The 12,664-nt window shown below is 38.1% G+C and overlaps 1 protein-coding gene across 2 annotated transcripts in view; it reads left to right on the forward strand.

Annotated features, from left to right (window-relative positions):
- The window catches only part of LGR4 (leucine rich repeat containing G protein-coupled receptor 4), a 98,828-nt gene that overhangs the window by 81,974 nt on the left and 4,190 nt on the right, over positions 1-12,664 (forward strand). For both annotated transcript variants that reach the window (XM_021685331.2, XM_044919263.1), the window contains 11 exons: positions 1,613-1,681; positions 2,810-2,881; positions 3,260-3,331; positions 3,719-3,787; positions 5,479-5,550; positions 6,636-6,701; positions 7,415-7,486; positions 9,223-9,294; positions 9,591-9,716; positions 10,542-10,657; positions 10,910-10,993. In XM_021685331.2, coding sequence (XP_021541006.1) covers positions 1,613-1,681; positions 2,810-2,881; positions 3,260-3,331; positions 3,719-3,787; positions 5,479-5,550; positions 6,636-6,701; positions 7,415-7,486; positions 9,223-9,294; positions 9,591-9,716; positions 10,542-10,657; positions 10,910-10,993 — 890 coding nt within the window. The remainder of the gene's footprint in view (positions 1-1,612; positions 1,682-2,809; positions 2,882-3,259; positions 3,332-3,718; positions 3,788-5,478; positions 5,551-6,635; positions 6,702-7,414; positions 7,487-9,222; positions 9,295-9,590; positions 9,717-10,541; positions 10,658-10,909; positions 10,994-12,664) is intronic.

Genomic DNA, 12,664 nt, shown 5'->3' on the forward strand with positions numbered 1-12,664 from the left:
TTTGGCTTAAATACATGACTAAATTCTTGCCATCAAATAACACAGTTAGGAATACTAATCTCAGTTTATGGCTAAAAATGGTGCACAAGTTTAGACTTGATATTTCTTTCAAAAGTATGTGTAAAATGCAGCTCGATCTGCCGGGCTGTCTACTTTCTCAAAAATTTTGGTATTGTTAAAATGTATGACAGACAGTTTTGGAACATTGAGCCTTATAAAATTAATTCTGGGGAAAAAAGTCTTTTTTTGTTTTTTTCCATGATTTCATTTGCCTTACCGAATTATTAACCCTAGGTTTAAATATTTTCTCTGCATTCTTATATGCTAAATGAAATAAACTTTTCCATTTTGCCTAGGATACTTTTATTGTTATTCCTAATAGTTAAAGTATTTGGGAATACTGGCTGTTTCAACTGCACATGGCACCACTGAGCAAAAGACATCGTGCAGCTACGTGTAATTAAGAGTAGGCTCTTTATTAGAAGATTTATAGTATTTGCTATTGTGGTATAATAAATAATTCAGAAAATGTCCCAATTAATTAGTTGGGTTAGTAATATTTGATTGGAATGCTCAGGGTTTGTAATATTTTGTTGAACTGACTATTCTGGTTAGCTGTCAGTTAATGAGAAGACTTAAAATCTTTTAGTCTATTAATCTACTTTCTTGTCTAAACAACCAAAGGATAGTGAACATCAATGGCTATTTGAAGGTTGAAGCTCTTGAAGAAGATAGTTCCCAGCTCAGTTCCCCTTTACTAAATATATAAATACCAGTGTACCAGAAGACTAGACGGATCTTCTGATACTAGACTATGAATACTCTTCCAATTATATGAAAATGAAACCTCTTCTTCCCAGCTAAATTTTTATTTGCCATTTTTCTTTCTATGTAGAAAAGAAAAACAAAATAGGTGCCTAAAGAGCTGGGCCTTTGATTTTATGTTACTCTCATTCTGAAATCAACCATGATAATCATATGCCAACATGCTATTTAGGTTATAAAAGAAATTAAAACTTAAACACTCAGAATTAAGACTTTTTAGTACAGATCAGGCTTTTCTCTCTCCTAATTAATGTAACATTTTCAACAAATTATAACCTGCTTCAAGACAATAATTGTGGGAAGCCCTCCTGCTCCTTCCCCTTGTTTAGACTTATCTCCGGTCATCCACCTGATAGTAGGGCTGAGGTCAGCTGCCCTCATGCCGGAATTTCAGGAAGTCACTCCAAACCCCAAAGAGAAACCTTGGTTTCAGGCTATTGTCATTCATAAATGGATATTCCATAAATTCTGTTTTATGGTGAATTTCCGGAGAAACGTCATTCAGATAACTTGTTTATTTAATGCACCAATAATATGTGATTGAGAATTCCTTAACCTTGTAAAATGAACTTAAAACAGTCATAGATGAATTATGATTCTTTTTTTCTATTCAGTATTCTATGAAAAGGTGTAAGGTAAACCACAGGGTTTTAAATGGCCCTATGGTTGGTGAGGAGAGATTCCCATCCAGAGGATATGATTTTTTAGGAATACATTTGTACCAAAATGCCTTATAAATTGTGAGTACTCTTTAGTGTTCTTACATGTTTCCCCCTTTTTTTTCTAGGGACTTGAATTATAATAACTTGGGGGAATTTCCTCAGGCTATTAAAGCCCTTCCTAGCCTAAAAGAGCTGTGAGTATTGTTTTGCTCTCTCTATGCCTTAGTATCCTTCGAACTCAGCACTTAACGTTCCAACAGTGAGATTTGAAAACTTCTTTGCTCCATTGCATATATCACAATACACAGACACACATCTGATTATACAGACTGGATTATGTTAGTTAGCGCAGACAGTTTTGAGCCTGGATATCTGTACTCGGCTCCGTACTGCTGAAACAAGAGCCATAATGTATGGTCCTTGCCAGTTAGGAGCTTGGAGATTTAGTGGCACTGGGGAGGCTGACCACGTAAGACAGAGCAATTGCTAGGTAGAAATAAGTGCTAAATGAAGAGGGTAAATGAATCATTCCAGAAAAACACCTCACTGAGAATTGGGGTCATTAGAAAAGGTAGTGCTAAAGAGAAAGAATTTGACTGGAGTTAAAAGGGTAGATGTGTGTATGTGTGTATTTATTGTAAAGATTTTATTTGAGAGAGAGAGAGAGAGAGAGCGCATGCACATGAATCGGGGGAGGGGCAGAGGGAGAGAGAGAATCTCAAGCAGACTCCACGCCCAGTGCAGAGCCTGATGCGGGGCTCGATCTCACAACCCTGAGATCATGACCTGAGCCACCCAGGCTCACAACCCTGAGATCACTTAACCAGCTGAGCCACCCAGGCACCCAAAAGGGTGGAAATATTTAAATAAATGAAAGGCTAAGGGAGCATTTGAGATGTTGGCTTTGTCAAGGGCAGAGATAGGAATGTACATGGCATCACGGGGCTGGTGTGTCATGTCTTGACAGTAAATACTCTGAAATGCATTGCTTAAGGACTAAATGCAGGTGACAGAGGAATATGGAGGTTAAAACACCTTATGATTCTCACTCATGGTCTAAAGTTCTTTGTTGACAAAGCACCCGCTCAGCGTGTATGAGAGACCTGAGAGATATCAGGTTAAGCCGTGGGTTTAAGAAGAATTAGGAAATGGTCCTGGAAAGGATGAGGTGGAATTGAAACTTCAGTTTCCTCACACTTTCGGAATTTTCATGTAGTTATCAGTTGTGTTTCACAGAATACTGAACAAGGCTAGATATTCAGGTTTTAACTTATTTCACAAGGGGACGTGTGTTTCAAAATATTTTTCTCCTCCCTCTTTAGGTTATTTCATAGTAATTCTATTTCTGTTATCCCTGACGGAGCATTTGATGGCAATCCACTCTTAAGAACTATGTAAGTAGTTTTGAAGTTTTTTTTTTTTTTTTTAAGATTTTCTATTTATTTGAGAGAGAGAGAGAGAATGAGAGAGAGCATAAGAGGGGGGAGGGTCAGAGGGAGAAGCAGGCTCCCCGCTGAGCAGAGAGCCCGATGTGGGACTCGATCCTGAGACTCCAGGATCATGACCTGAGCTGAAGGCAGTCGCTTAACCAACTGAGCCACCCAGGCGCCCCTGAAGGTTTGTTTTAATATAGAATCATATAAAGCATGTCTGTGCCAGACATCTCAATGAAGAATGGAAATTTTAGATATATGGACTTTGTGAACATAGATGTAGTGTTGGATGGGTTGTGAACATAGGAAAACTTTACTTTTTTTTGGGTATTTTTACAGACATTTGTATGATAATCCTCTGTCTTTTGTGGGGAACTCAGCATTTCACAATTTATCTGATCTGCATTCCTTGTAAGTATTATACAAATTTTATTTTTTAATTTTTACTCATTTTTTTAGTATTATACAAATTTTAAAACATACCTGAATATTTATGCAGTTGCTTTAATAGAAAACTAGAATGTATTATTGTAGCTCCAGAAGACAAAAATCTTCTATTTTTTTTTTTTTTTTCCCTTGGGCAAAAGTGCAAAGGACAATTCTGAAGATTTATGATGGTTCTTATTTATGTGAATACTTGGCTTAATTATCACAGTTTCAGGTACATTCAAGAAGTGAAACTGATTTTATTTTTAGGTATAGTAGTACTATAATTTTAAAGTATTCAAAAAATAAAATGAAAATATTATCCATGAAAATTTTTTATTTTAAATTGTTTTCTCTCTCAATTTCTTAAAGAGTCATTCGAGGTGCGAGCATGGTACAGCAGTTCCCCAATCTGACTGGAACCATCCATCTGGAGAGTCTGTAAGTGCAGATCTTTGAAGAGGGATAGTGTAAATATAACGTGTGGGCCTGTCGGCAGGGTTCCAGGGCTTTTTGGCGATGGTGCTGGGTTTGTGTTGATTCCTGTAATCTCTCTTTGTCAATAGCATGCATGGAAATGGATATATATATTGGGTTTGGGCTCAGTCAGCTCAGGTAGAGGATGGCCTAGTATATGGATATTTTATCTGAAAAGTTCACTGAAAATATAAGGCAGTAAGTAAATGCCAAATGCGAAGCAGTGCTTTAGGAATTCAGAAGTGGGGCAGTTGATACAGAGTATTGGAGAAAGCTTTAGGGAGGCGGTGTAATGTTTTCAAAATTGAATACTGTCAGATTTCCCAGAGCTGGGGCTTTTATTTAGAAAGGCAGGATTTAGTAAAATGGGGAATACTGAAAATTTCCTCAGGGATGGCATACAGATGCTCATATATAGCTAGAATTCCATGTGTTTAATGGAATGCGGTGTGATATGGAGAAATTTGGAAAATCATTTGGGTCACAGTTTTAAAATGGCAACCATTAAACATTGAACTTTTGGTTATGGCAAATCTTCCCAGTGGATGGTCTGTGAATGGGGTACAGATGGATCCAAGCTTTTGCTGACCTCAGCCCTCCAGATAGCCAGAAAGAGCCTGAGGTGGCTAAGGGTCTCCAGCCACAAGGAGCCTTACCAGAGTAGGTCATATAAATGTTATGATTTTCACATGTGCCAAGATATCAGGAAAAAGGGATCAGGAAGCACTGGGCTCAGGAGTTTAAACTTGACGGTTAAGGTAGTTTGGATGTGTCTAGTACGTGGCAGCAGGTGGTATGAGGAAGGTGAGAGAGACTAGAGATGGGAAGGACACAAGGAGGCCCTGGGAATAATCCCCTTGATAAATGAATACCTTTTTTTTTTTTTTTTTGTAGTTTTTAATTTTATTATGTTATGTTAGTCACCATACAGTACATCATTAGTTTTTGATGTGGCGATCCACGATCCATTGTTTGTGCATAACACCCGGTGCTCCATGCAGTACGTGCCCTCCTTAATACCCATCACCGGGCTAACCCATCCCCCCTCCCCCCCCTAAATGAATACCTTTAACACCACTGGTGTTCCTCTGGGTGGCCTGCTATCCCTCCACCCCTCTCTGCATCATTCCATGCGTGATCTGCATAATAGCAGTAAAAATGATGAGAGGGTCATATGCTGGACACACCACAAAGGAGGAGAGCACAGGAATTGGTATTGACTGCAGACGGGAACATGGAAAGGGAGGGGGGAAGAGAACATTTCAGAATGGTGAGTTAGGTTGGCTAGGTTTGGGAGGCAGGATGCTAAGTTGGCTTTGCACGTTTTGGGTATGAGGTGGTTTTGCAGGTGATTGTAGTCAGGCTGTGGCTGTGGATTAGTGTTTTTCTGTTGGTCCACATGAGAAATCAGCCTCATTGTCTGGACAATATTGACATCTCGTGTCACAAGCTTTTCTGCCTTACTGTGAAAATGAAATCCATAATGGAAGCTTAATCCATTTTCCTACATGCCTGACTTGAAGGAGTAAGTAGGTATTGGGATACACAGACTTTAGTTCATAGGCAAATATCTGTTTCTTTTTCCATGTGAGAATAGCATTTTGTTTACCATCTCAACTTGAACCATTTCTTAGATGAACGTTGTTTTTCCACAGGACCTTGACAGGCACAAAGATAAGCAGCATATCCAGTAACTTGTGCCAAGAACAAAAGATGCTTAGGACTTTGTAAGTTGGGTCCCTTTTCTCTTTTTATACTTTTTCTTTTATGAGCGTCACATACATTGTTTTATTTTTGATAAGCTATTTGCATTAGCTGATTTTAGGGTAGAATTATGTCTTATTTGTTCCCTTTATGGAAAAGAGCAGGTGTTTTCATGACTGGGGTAGGTAACATTTATTTCAATTTGGTTTTAGGGTGATAAATATGTCACATATCTTGGGACTCTTACTTTGAACAAAGTAAAACCAGACTAGGCTCTTCCTTGGTATTTTTCTTATGTGGACTCCCCAGGAGTGTCAGCTCTCCATGTCTTTCTCTTTCATCCATAACCTAAGCAGAGCCCAAATCTTTCTTGGGTCAGGAACCAGCTAAGCATAGAGCTTTCCAAAAACTTTAAACTATCCTGGAAATTAAAAGTAAATAAAGGATGTAAAAATGTCACAAGAACAAACAATTAAGTTACTAAGCTGTTAATAAGTATTCAGTGGAGAGAGATAGTAACAAAATAAGTGACTGATTGATGAAGTAAATCATTAAATGTTGTAGAGTATCAAACATAGTGACCACTACTGAGGAAACACTGCAGTGGAATTAACTGAGAGTTATTGAGTCCCCGTATTTGATTTAATATAATTTTTTTTGAAAATGTGAGCTATGCATACCACCTCTCACAGCGTTATAATTAAATAACAACATAGAAATTGTTTATAATATAAATATTATAAAAATGTAAAAAACCACATAATCTAGCACTTGGATGTAATTTTATATATTTTCCATATTTTTATATTTAATTTTATATGCTTAATGTTTTTAATAATTTTACTTAAAAATTGAAAAAACATTTAAATGTTTTAAATATATTTTATGTTGTCTATACTCAACATTATGTACTTGAAGTTTGCAAATCGTAAGCCTGCTATATCACTGAGGTACTCTAGAAGCTTACAGGTCTTAGAAAAAAATAGTTGCTTTGCTTCTCTCTTTATTACAGATCTTAGTGCTGCTTTCAATCCTTCTGAGTATAGCTCTTCTAACTTAGTGTTCTGATGACATAGAAATTAATTTGTTAATTTTTTGTTGTTTTAAGGGACTTGTCTTACAACAATATAAAAGACCTTCCAAGCTTTAATGGTTGCCATGCTCTGGAAGAAATGTAAGTTGGTCTTTGACTTACTCTTTTTGCTGTGGTTTATTGTTGATTCACTGAACGTTTCCTATTTTAAATAATGGCTTTAATATTAAGAAATTAGAAACATTAAGGAAATAGATGCATATAATCAGGTGTTCCTGTGAATGAATGTCAAATTGCACTCGGCATGGTCATGCAACCAGCATTTCTTAGGTACTTATGAGGCATTTTGGGAGACATTATAGGGGGAGGGCTGTGTATACAAAAAACAAACAAAAACTGTTCTTGGCTATTGAGGGAAACTAAACATGGATGCCTACTGTGTACCTATAAGCTCTGGTGGCAGTTGGTTGGGAGAAGGGAGAGGAAGACGTTAATTCTCCCGTTCCTGATCCCTTTCTTCCTCTAGCCTTTTTTCTACAGTACTTGGTATGGTTGTGTTGTCCTGGATCCTTTTTTACCATGTTGTCTTCCGGCTCTCCTGAGTGGGGTTGTTAAGGAATTTAGATAGTATACATTAATTCCCAGTATAATTTGGGATGGATACCAATTAGTCTAACCCTTTGGTGTTATAGACGAGGAAGTAGCAGCTCTCTTTACTTTCAATAAGATCAGTCAGTGTTACTTAATGAATGAGTATTTAAACTTAGAAAAAGTTGAAGAAATGTTATCTTTCAAAATCAAAAATAATTTTCTTTTTTTCCTCTTTTTTCTTTCATTCTTCTTTTTTTTTTTAGTTCTTTGCAACGTAATCAGATCCACCAAATAAAAGAAGGTACTTTTCAAGGCCTGATATCTCTGAGGATTCTGTAAGTTTCTTTCTGATTATTAGAAACAAATACAGTTTTTGTCCAGTTATAAATTAATATATCATTACAATTCCCATGATAGATATACTTAAAGATACAATTTATTATGTGTAAATATTGTTCAAATTTTACCACATGGTACTTTATCGATAATCCACTTTCAGTATTTTTTTTACCTTAGCTTTTTATTTAGTATTTTTTACCTTAGCTGATTTATGATATTGTATGTTGGTAAGTGAAAAAGCATAATGTGCATAACCTGAGAGATGGAGCTTGTTTGTTTTCTTGTCATACTGATGAGGTTTGCCAAGCCATTAGGGCAGAGGTAGGCAAACTCTAGCCTGTGGGCCAGGTCCAGCCTGCCTCCAATTTTTGTAAATTAGGTTTTCCGGGAACACAGCCATGCCCTTTTGTGTAAGTATTGTCTAAAGCTGCTTTCACCATACTATGGTGGAGTTGAGTAGCTGGGAGTAGAGACCATATGACCTAGAGGTGAAAATATTTACTATCTGGCCCTCTACAGAAAAAATGTGCTGACCCTTGTGCTGGGGTATGTATTGTCACAAATATAGCTAATATGCAGCAGAAGCACTCACTGGAAAAAATGTATTGGTATTTGAGTGTGTATTTGTGCCAAATACTCTCTTAAGCACTTGGGGATAGAGAGGTGGCTAAGACAGGCCTTGTCCCCGCCTTCACAAAACTTGAGTGCAGAAAACACAATATGCTAAAATAGTGACCATTTTTAAAATACAGAGAAAATTAGAAAATTGAAGGTGAAGTGAAATTACATATATTGAATCCTGTCTTCCAGTAGATCCCCAGTAAGAAACTGAAAATGCTTTCTACTAGGGAATATGTTATTGGAAGTTGGGATCTTTCCTGCTTTCTACTAGGGAATATGTTATTGGAGGTGGGGTCTTTCCTAGTGTCTGACAGTCTTACTGGGTGGGGGTCTGGGCAGTAGCGAGGAAGGGGACTGGCTCCTAGCTGCCATCACTTCTAGAGCACTGGTAAGTGACAAGAATGAAAAGTTGGCCTTTTCATGATTTGGAACCAAGTTTGTCCGTGGTTCTGTGATCTGGGAGATGTGTAATGGAATGAATTTATCCAGCCTTTAAATTTCCATGAACGCTCAGTTTAAGTGTGGTTGTGTGGTTGCAGATTATTTCTTTTCTTATTAATTCTGCAAGATCAGAATTTCTCAGGGTGTGTTTCTGAATATGGTACAGCTTTGGTGTTGATAGGATTTTTATTTCCTGCTTGGGAAAGAATGATATCTGAAGCCCTTCTGGAATGCTCTTGTTTACATATTGATTATTTTGTCTTCCCTCGGGGCCTTATCACTGACCTTTGAGAAGGCAAATAGTATGAAACCTGTTTTTATTTTCAGCTTTGTCAGGAGCTGAGTTTTCCCTCGCCTACTTAATAGTACCAAAGGTTATATCGTATCATTTATGTTTTTGAACTGGTACCAGAATGATAAGGTGGAGAAAATTCACAACTGTTTTGAAACAGATGCCAACTAGAATTACTGCTCCATGGAACCCATTCCAAGAAATAGATTTTTGTGAAGGGGAGGGATTCAACATAAACATCAAGTTGTTGGGCAAGATGAGTAAGATTTGTTATCTTATCAGAGATAACTGTGACTACCTCGGATTCCACAGTGTGGTCAAAGTAACTGCAATTTGAGTTTATTTGAAAAGATTAACATGCTCCTCTTGTAATTGCAGAGATCTGAGTAGAAACCTGATCCATGAAATTCACAACAGAGCTTTTGCCAAGCTTGGGTCAATAACTAACCTGTAAGTTGATGATTTTATGCAGTAATATCATGAAAGAAATGAATAGTCTACAGAAACTTGTGTTTTAGCATTGTACTTTGGAAATATTTTTCTGTTCAGTTGCTCCCTTGTGTAAATGCTAAGTTGCATTCATATCGTTAATGCCTTCTTAGATGGCAAGATGAATACCAGATTTATTGTTTTAGCACACCCGAACTTCCCTGTAGAGCTCTAATATTTATAGTATTTATACATGTACGGATGTTTTGTGTAACTTGCATCCTAGGATTTAACTTGAAGTCTCATTCACATTTCAGAGATATAAGTTTCAATGAATTAACTTCATTTCCTACGGAAGGCCTGAATGGGCTAAATCAACTGAAGCTTGTTGGCAACTTCAAGCTAAAAGAGGCCTTAGCAGCAAAAGATTTTGTTAATCTCAGGTGTGTTTTTGCTTATTTTTCTTTTTTGTTGAAGTTATGGTGGCCCCCTAAATTATAGAGTATGCTAGTTTTTTGCTGTGGTTCCCAGATTCTCTGGGAAGCTATAATTTAAGAGTATTTTCTACCTCAGTCCTCACAAATTTGGTAAAAAATAGAACATGAGCATTATTCCATAGTTTCTGAGAATATGAATTGGAGCCCTTGAGACTGTCAGAGAGAGAACATAGCCGTTCATCAGACTAGCTTTTTATATAGCAGATTTGTCATTAAAAATGTGGCAGGAACCACGTAAGTGTGAACCTACAGAAAATTGACACAATGCTCTAATACTTCATAAAGACATTTGATACAGTAGAGACAGGGCTTGGGGATAGTACTGTGGGAGAAGAGAATAAATATGCTTACTATACTTATGTGAACAAAGTACATTCATTTAGCGGTATACAGTTGCAAAGCATCTGGGACATTGATTTTTAAGTGGAACTACCAGTATCATATGATAAATTAGGCATGGTTAATTCATGTATAAAAGGGGTCTGATAAGATTTCACTTTAAATTGCAGTTATTAGTGCTAGTTTTTAAATATGGTTTGTTTTAAATTCAGTTTTTAAAAGTATATCTTATATGAAAAGAGAAAGTCATGGTGTCATCTGATAGGAGAGTTCTTTTCACAGATGAGGAAACTGAGGCTAATGACCAGCTTTTAAAGCATGTGACAGTCAGGTCTTTTGACTCCTGGGGCTCTTAAAGATGGAAATACTTTTTACAAAACAAAAGCATGTCTGTGGAGTTGTTATTCAATGTGGATTTTACCATTTTTCCAGGTCTTTATCAGTACCATATGCTTATCAGTGCTGTGCATTTTGGGGTTGTGACTCGTATGCACATTCAAACACGGAAGATACTAGCCTCCAAGACCACAGTGTGGCAAAGGATAAAGGTGAATGCATGTACTTCTAAAAATAGAACACTCTTGATGGCATTAATTCAAGTCTCTGCTATTGTGATCATTTGTGAAGGATAAATATGAAATATGTGAGAAAATGGCATTTACTGTGTTACTGGCATCTTTGTTAGGAAGCCTCATGCAAGCTGAACTTACATCCTGTACAAGAGAGAAGATTGCAGAAAAGTGTGGTTCTTTTCAATTGCATAAAGCTTGAATTAAACACAGTTTATGTTATATATTCAGGTCCCACTGATGTAGCAGGTATCACAAGCAGTGCGGAAAATGAAGAACATAGTCAAATAATTATCCACTGTACACCCTCCACAGGTATGCCCAACACATTTTGCTGCAGGTTCTTGCTTTAAATGAACATTAGGCAAATATATCTGAAATGTGTGGGGGGAAAGATATGATTTTTTGTAATAGGAGTGGGACTAGATGATGTCATAAGGCCTTCTGCCTTAAAGTGTGGTCTGTGTACCAGGAGCTTAGGCATCTCTTACAGAATCTCAGTCCCAGACTCATTACTTGGAGTCTTGGTGTTAACAAGCTTCCCAGAGGGTTATGTGCATTCAAAATTGAGAGGCAAAACTGAGCACTTCTTTAACTCTAGGACTAGTTCTAGAAGTTACTGATCTGTAAGGATTTTTAGTGTTATCCTTTTTTTTTCTTAAATGCAACCTTGCTTTTCCTTTTCTTTCTACTTCATTTCATCAAACTTCAGTAGACTTGGGAAAGTTACCTAAATGAGACCACATATTTAGTTGTGACGTAATGTTGGATTAGGCCTCGTCTATGAGGGAAGATGGATTTGGAATTTTACTGTAAAAGGAAAAACAAATAATTGGCTAACTTGTATGCTATGAAGTAGGTTTTTTTTTTTAAGATTTTATTTACTTATTAGAGAGAGAGAGAGCGAGAAAGCACAAACAGGGGGAGTGGGAGAGGAGAAGCAGACTCCCCATTGAAGAGGGAGTCTGATGTGGGGCTTGATCTCAGGACCCTGGGATCATGACCTGAGCCAAAAGGCAGCCGCTTAACTGCCTGAGCCACCCAGGTGCCCCCCTGCCTTTTTTAAAGATTTTTTATTTATTCATTTGAGAGAGAGAGAGCACAGCAGGGGAAAGGGCCAGAGGGAGAAGGAGAAGCAGACTCTCTACTAAGCAGGGGGCCCATTGTGGGGCTCGATCCCAGGACCCTGGGATCATGACCTGAGCTGAAGGCAGAAGCTTAACCGACTGAGCCACCCAGGTGCCCCAAATCGTGAGCTTTTTAAGGGGCTGTGTTTGTATTCTTGTAATACTTAGTACAGTGCCTATGTAGTGAATGAGTTTAAAGTGACCAGATGAGAGAATGGAATTGGCAAGAATTTCAGTTTAGGCAATGTATTTTGTCTAGTTTCTGAATAAATTGTTGGAAGTTAAGAGGGTGCAGCTTGCTCACTGGCCTTACTGGGGTCCTTGTGCTGGAGGATGTACATAAGGAACTGACAACCCAATGAGAAAGGAACAGCTTTATTAAAGGGGAGACTAGACCTGACCAGGCAGGGATTCTGTGTCCTCCACACTGAATTTAAACCTTAGTCGGCCAGGAGGAACGTTGGTCTGAACTCATCTCTCCAGGCTGCAGTAGAGATACACTGCAGGCCTGCCTCCCCACTCAGTTGTAGCAACACACAGACACCCATGTGCTCACTCAGAAGCAGGAGGTAGCGGAGAGTGGGGTCCTTCTCTTAGAACTGGAGGAGGCAGCAGGTTTTCAAAGACAGACTGGGTGGAGCCTGCTTCCCAGGCTTTTGAGGGAAAGTACCTCCACCTTCCAAAACGGTGAACTGTTTTCTCAGGTCAGATGAGCTACTACTCCCTCTTCCTTGAAAGGAGGATGAGTTCAGATACAGAGATAAAGGTGAAAGCTTCCTCTTAACACTCCCTGGGGAGGGTGCCGTGGGGGGGGGGGGGGGCGGCAGATAAAAATAATTAATTAATTAAGAATGTTTTT

This window comes from Neomonachus schauinslandi, chromosome 11 (assembly GCF_002201575.2).
Source record: "Neomonachus schauinslandi chromosome 11, ASM220157v2, whole genome shotgun sequence".
Classification (NCBI taxonomy): domain Eukaryota; kingdom Metazoa; phylum Chordata; class Mammalia; order Carnivora; family Phocidae; genus Neomonachus; species Neomonachus schauinslandi.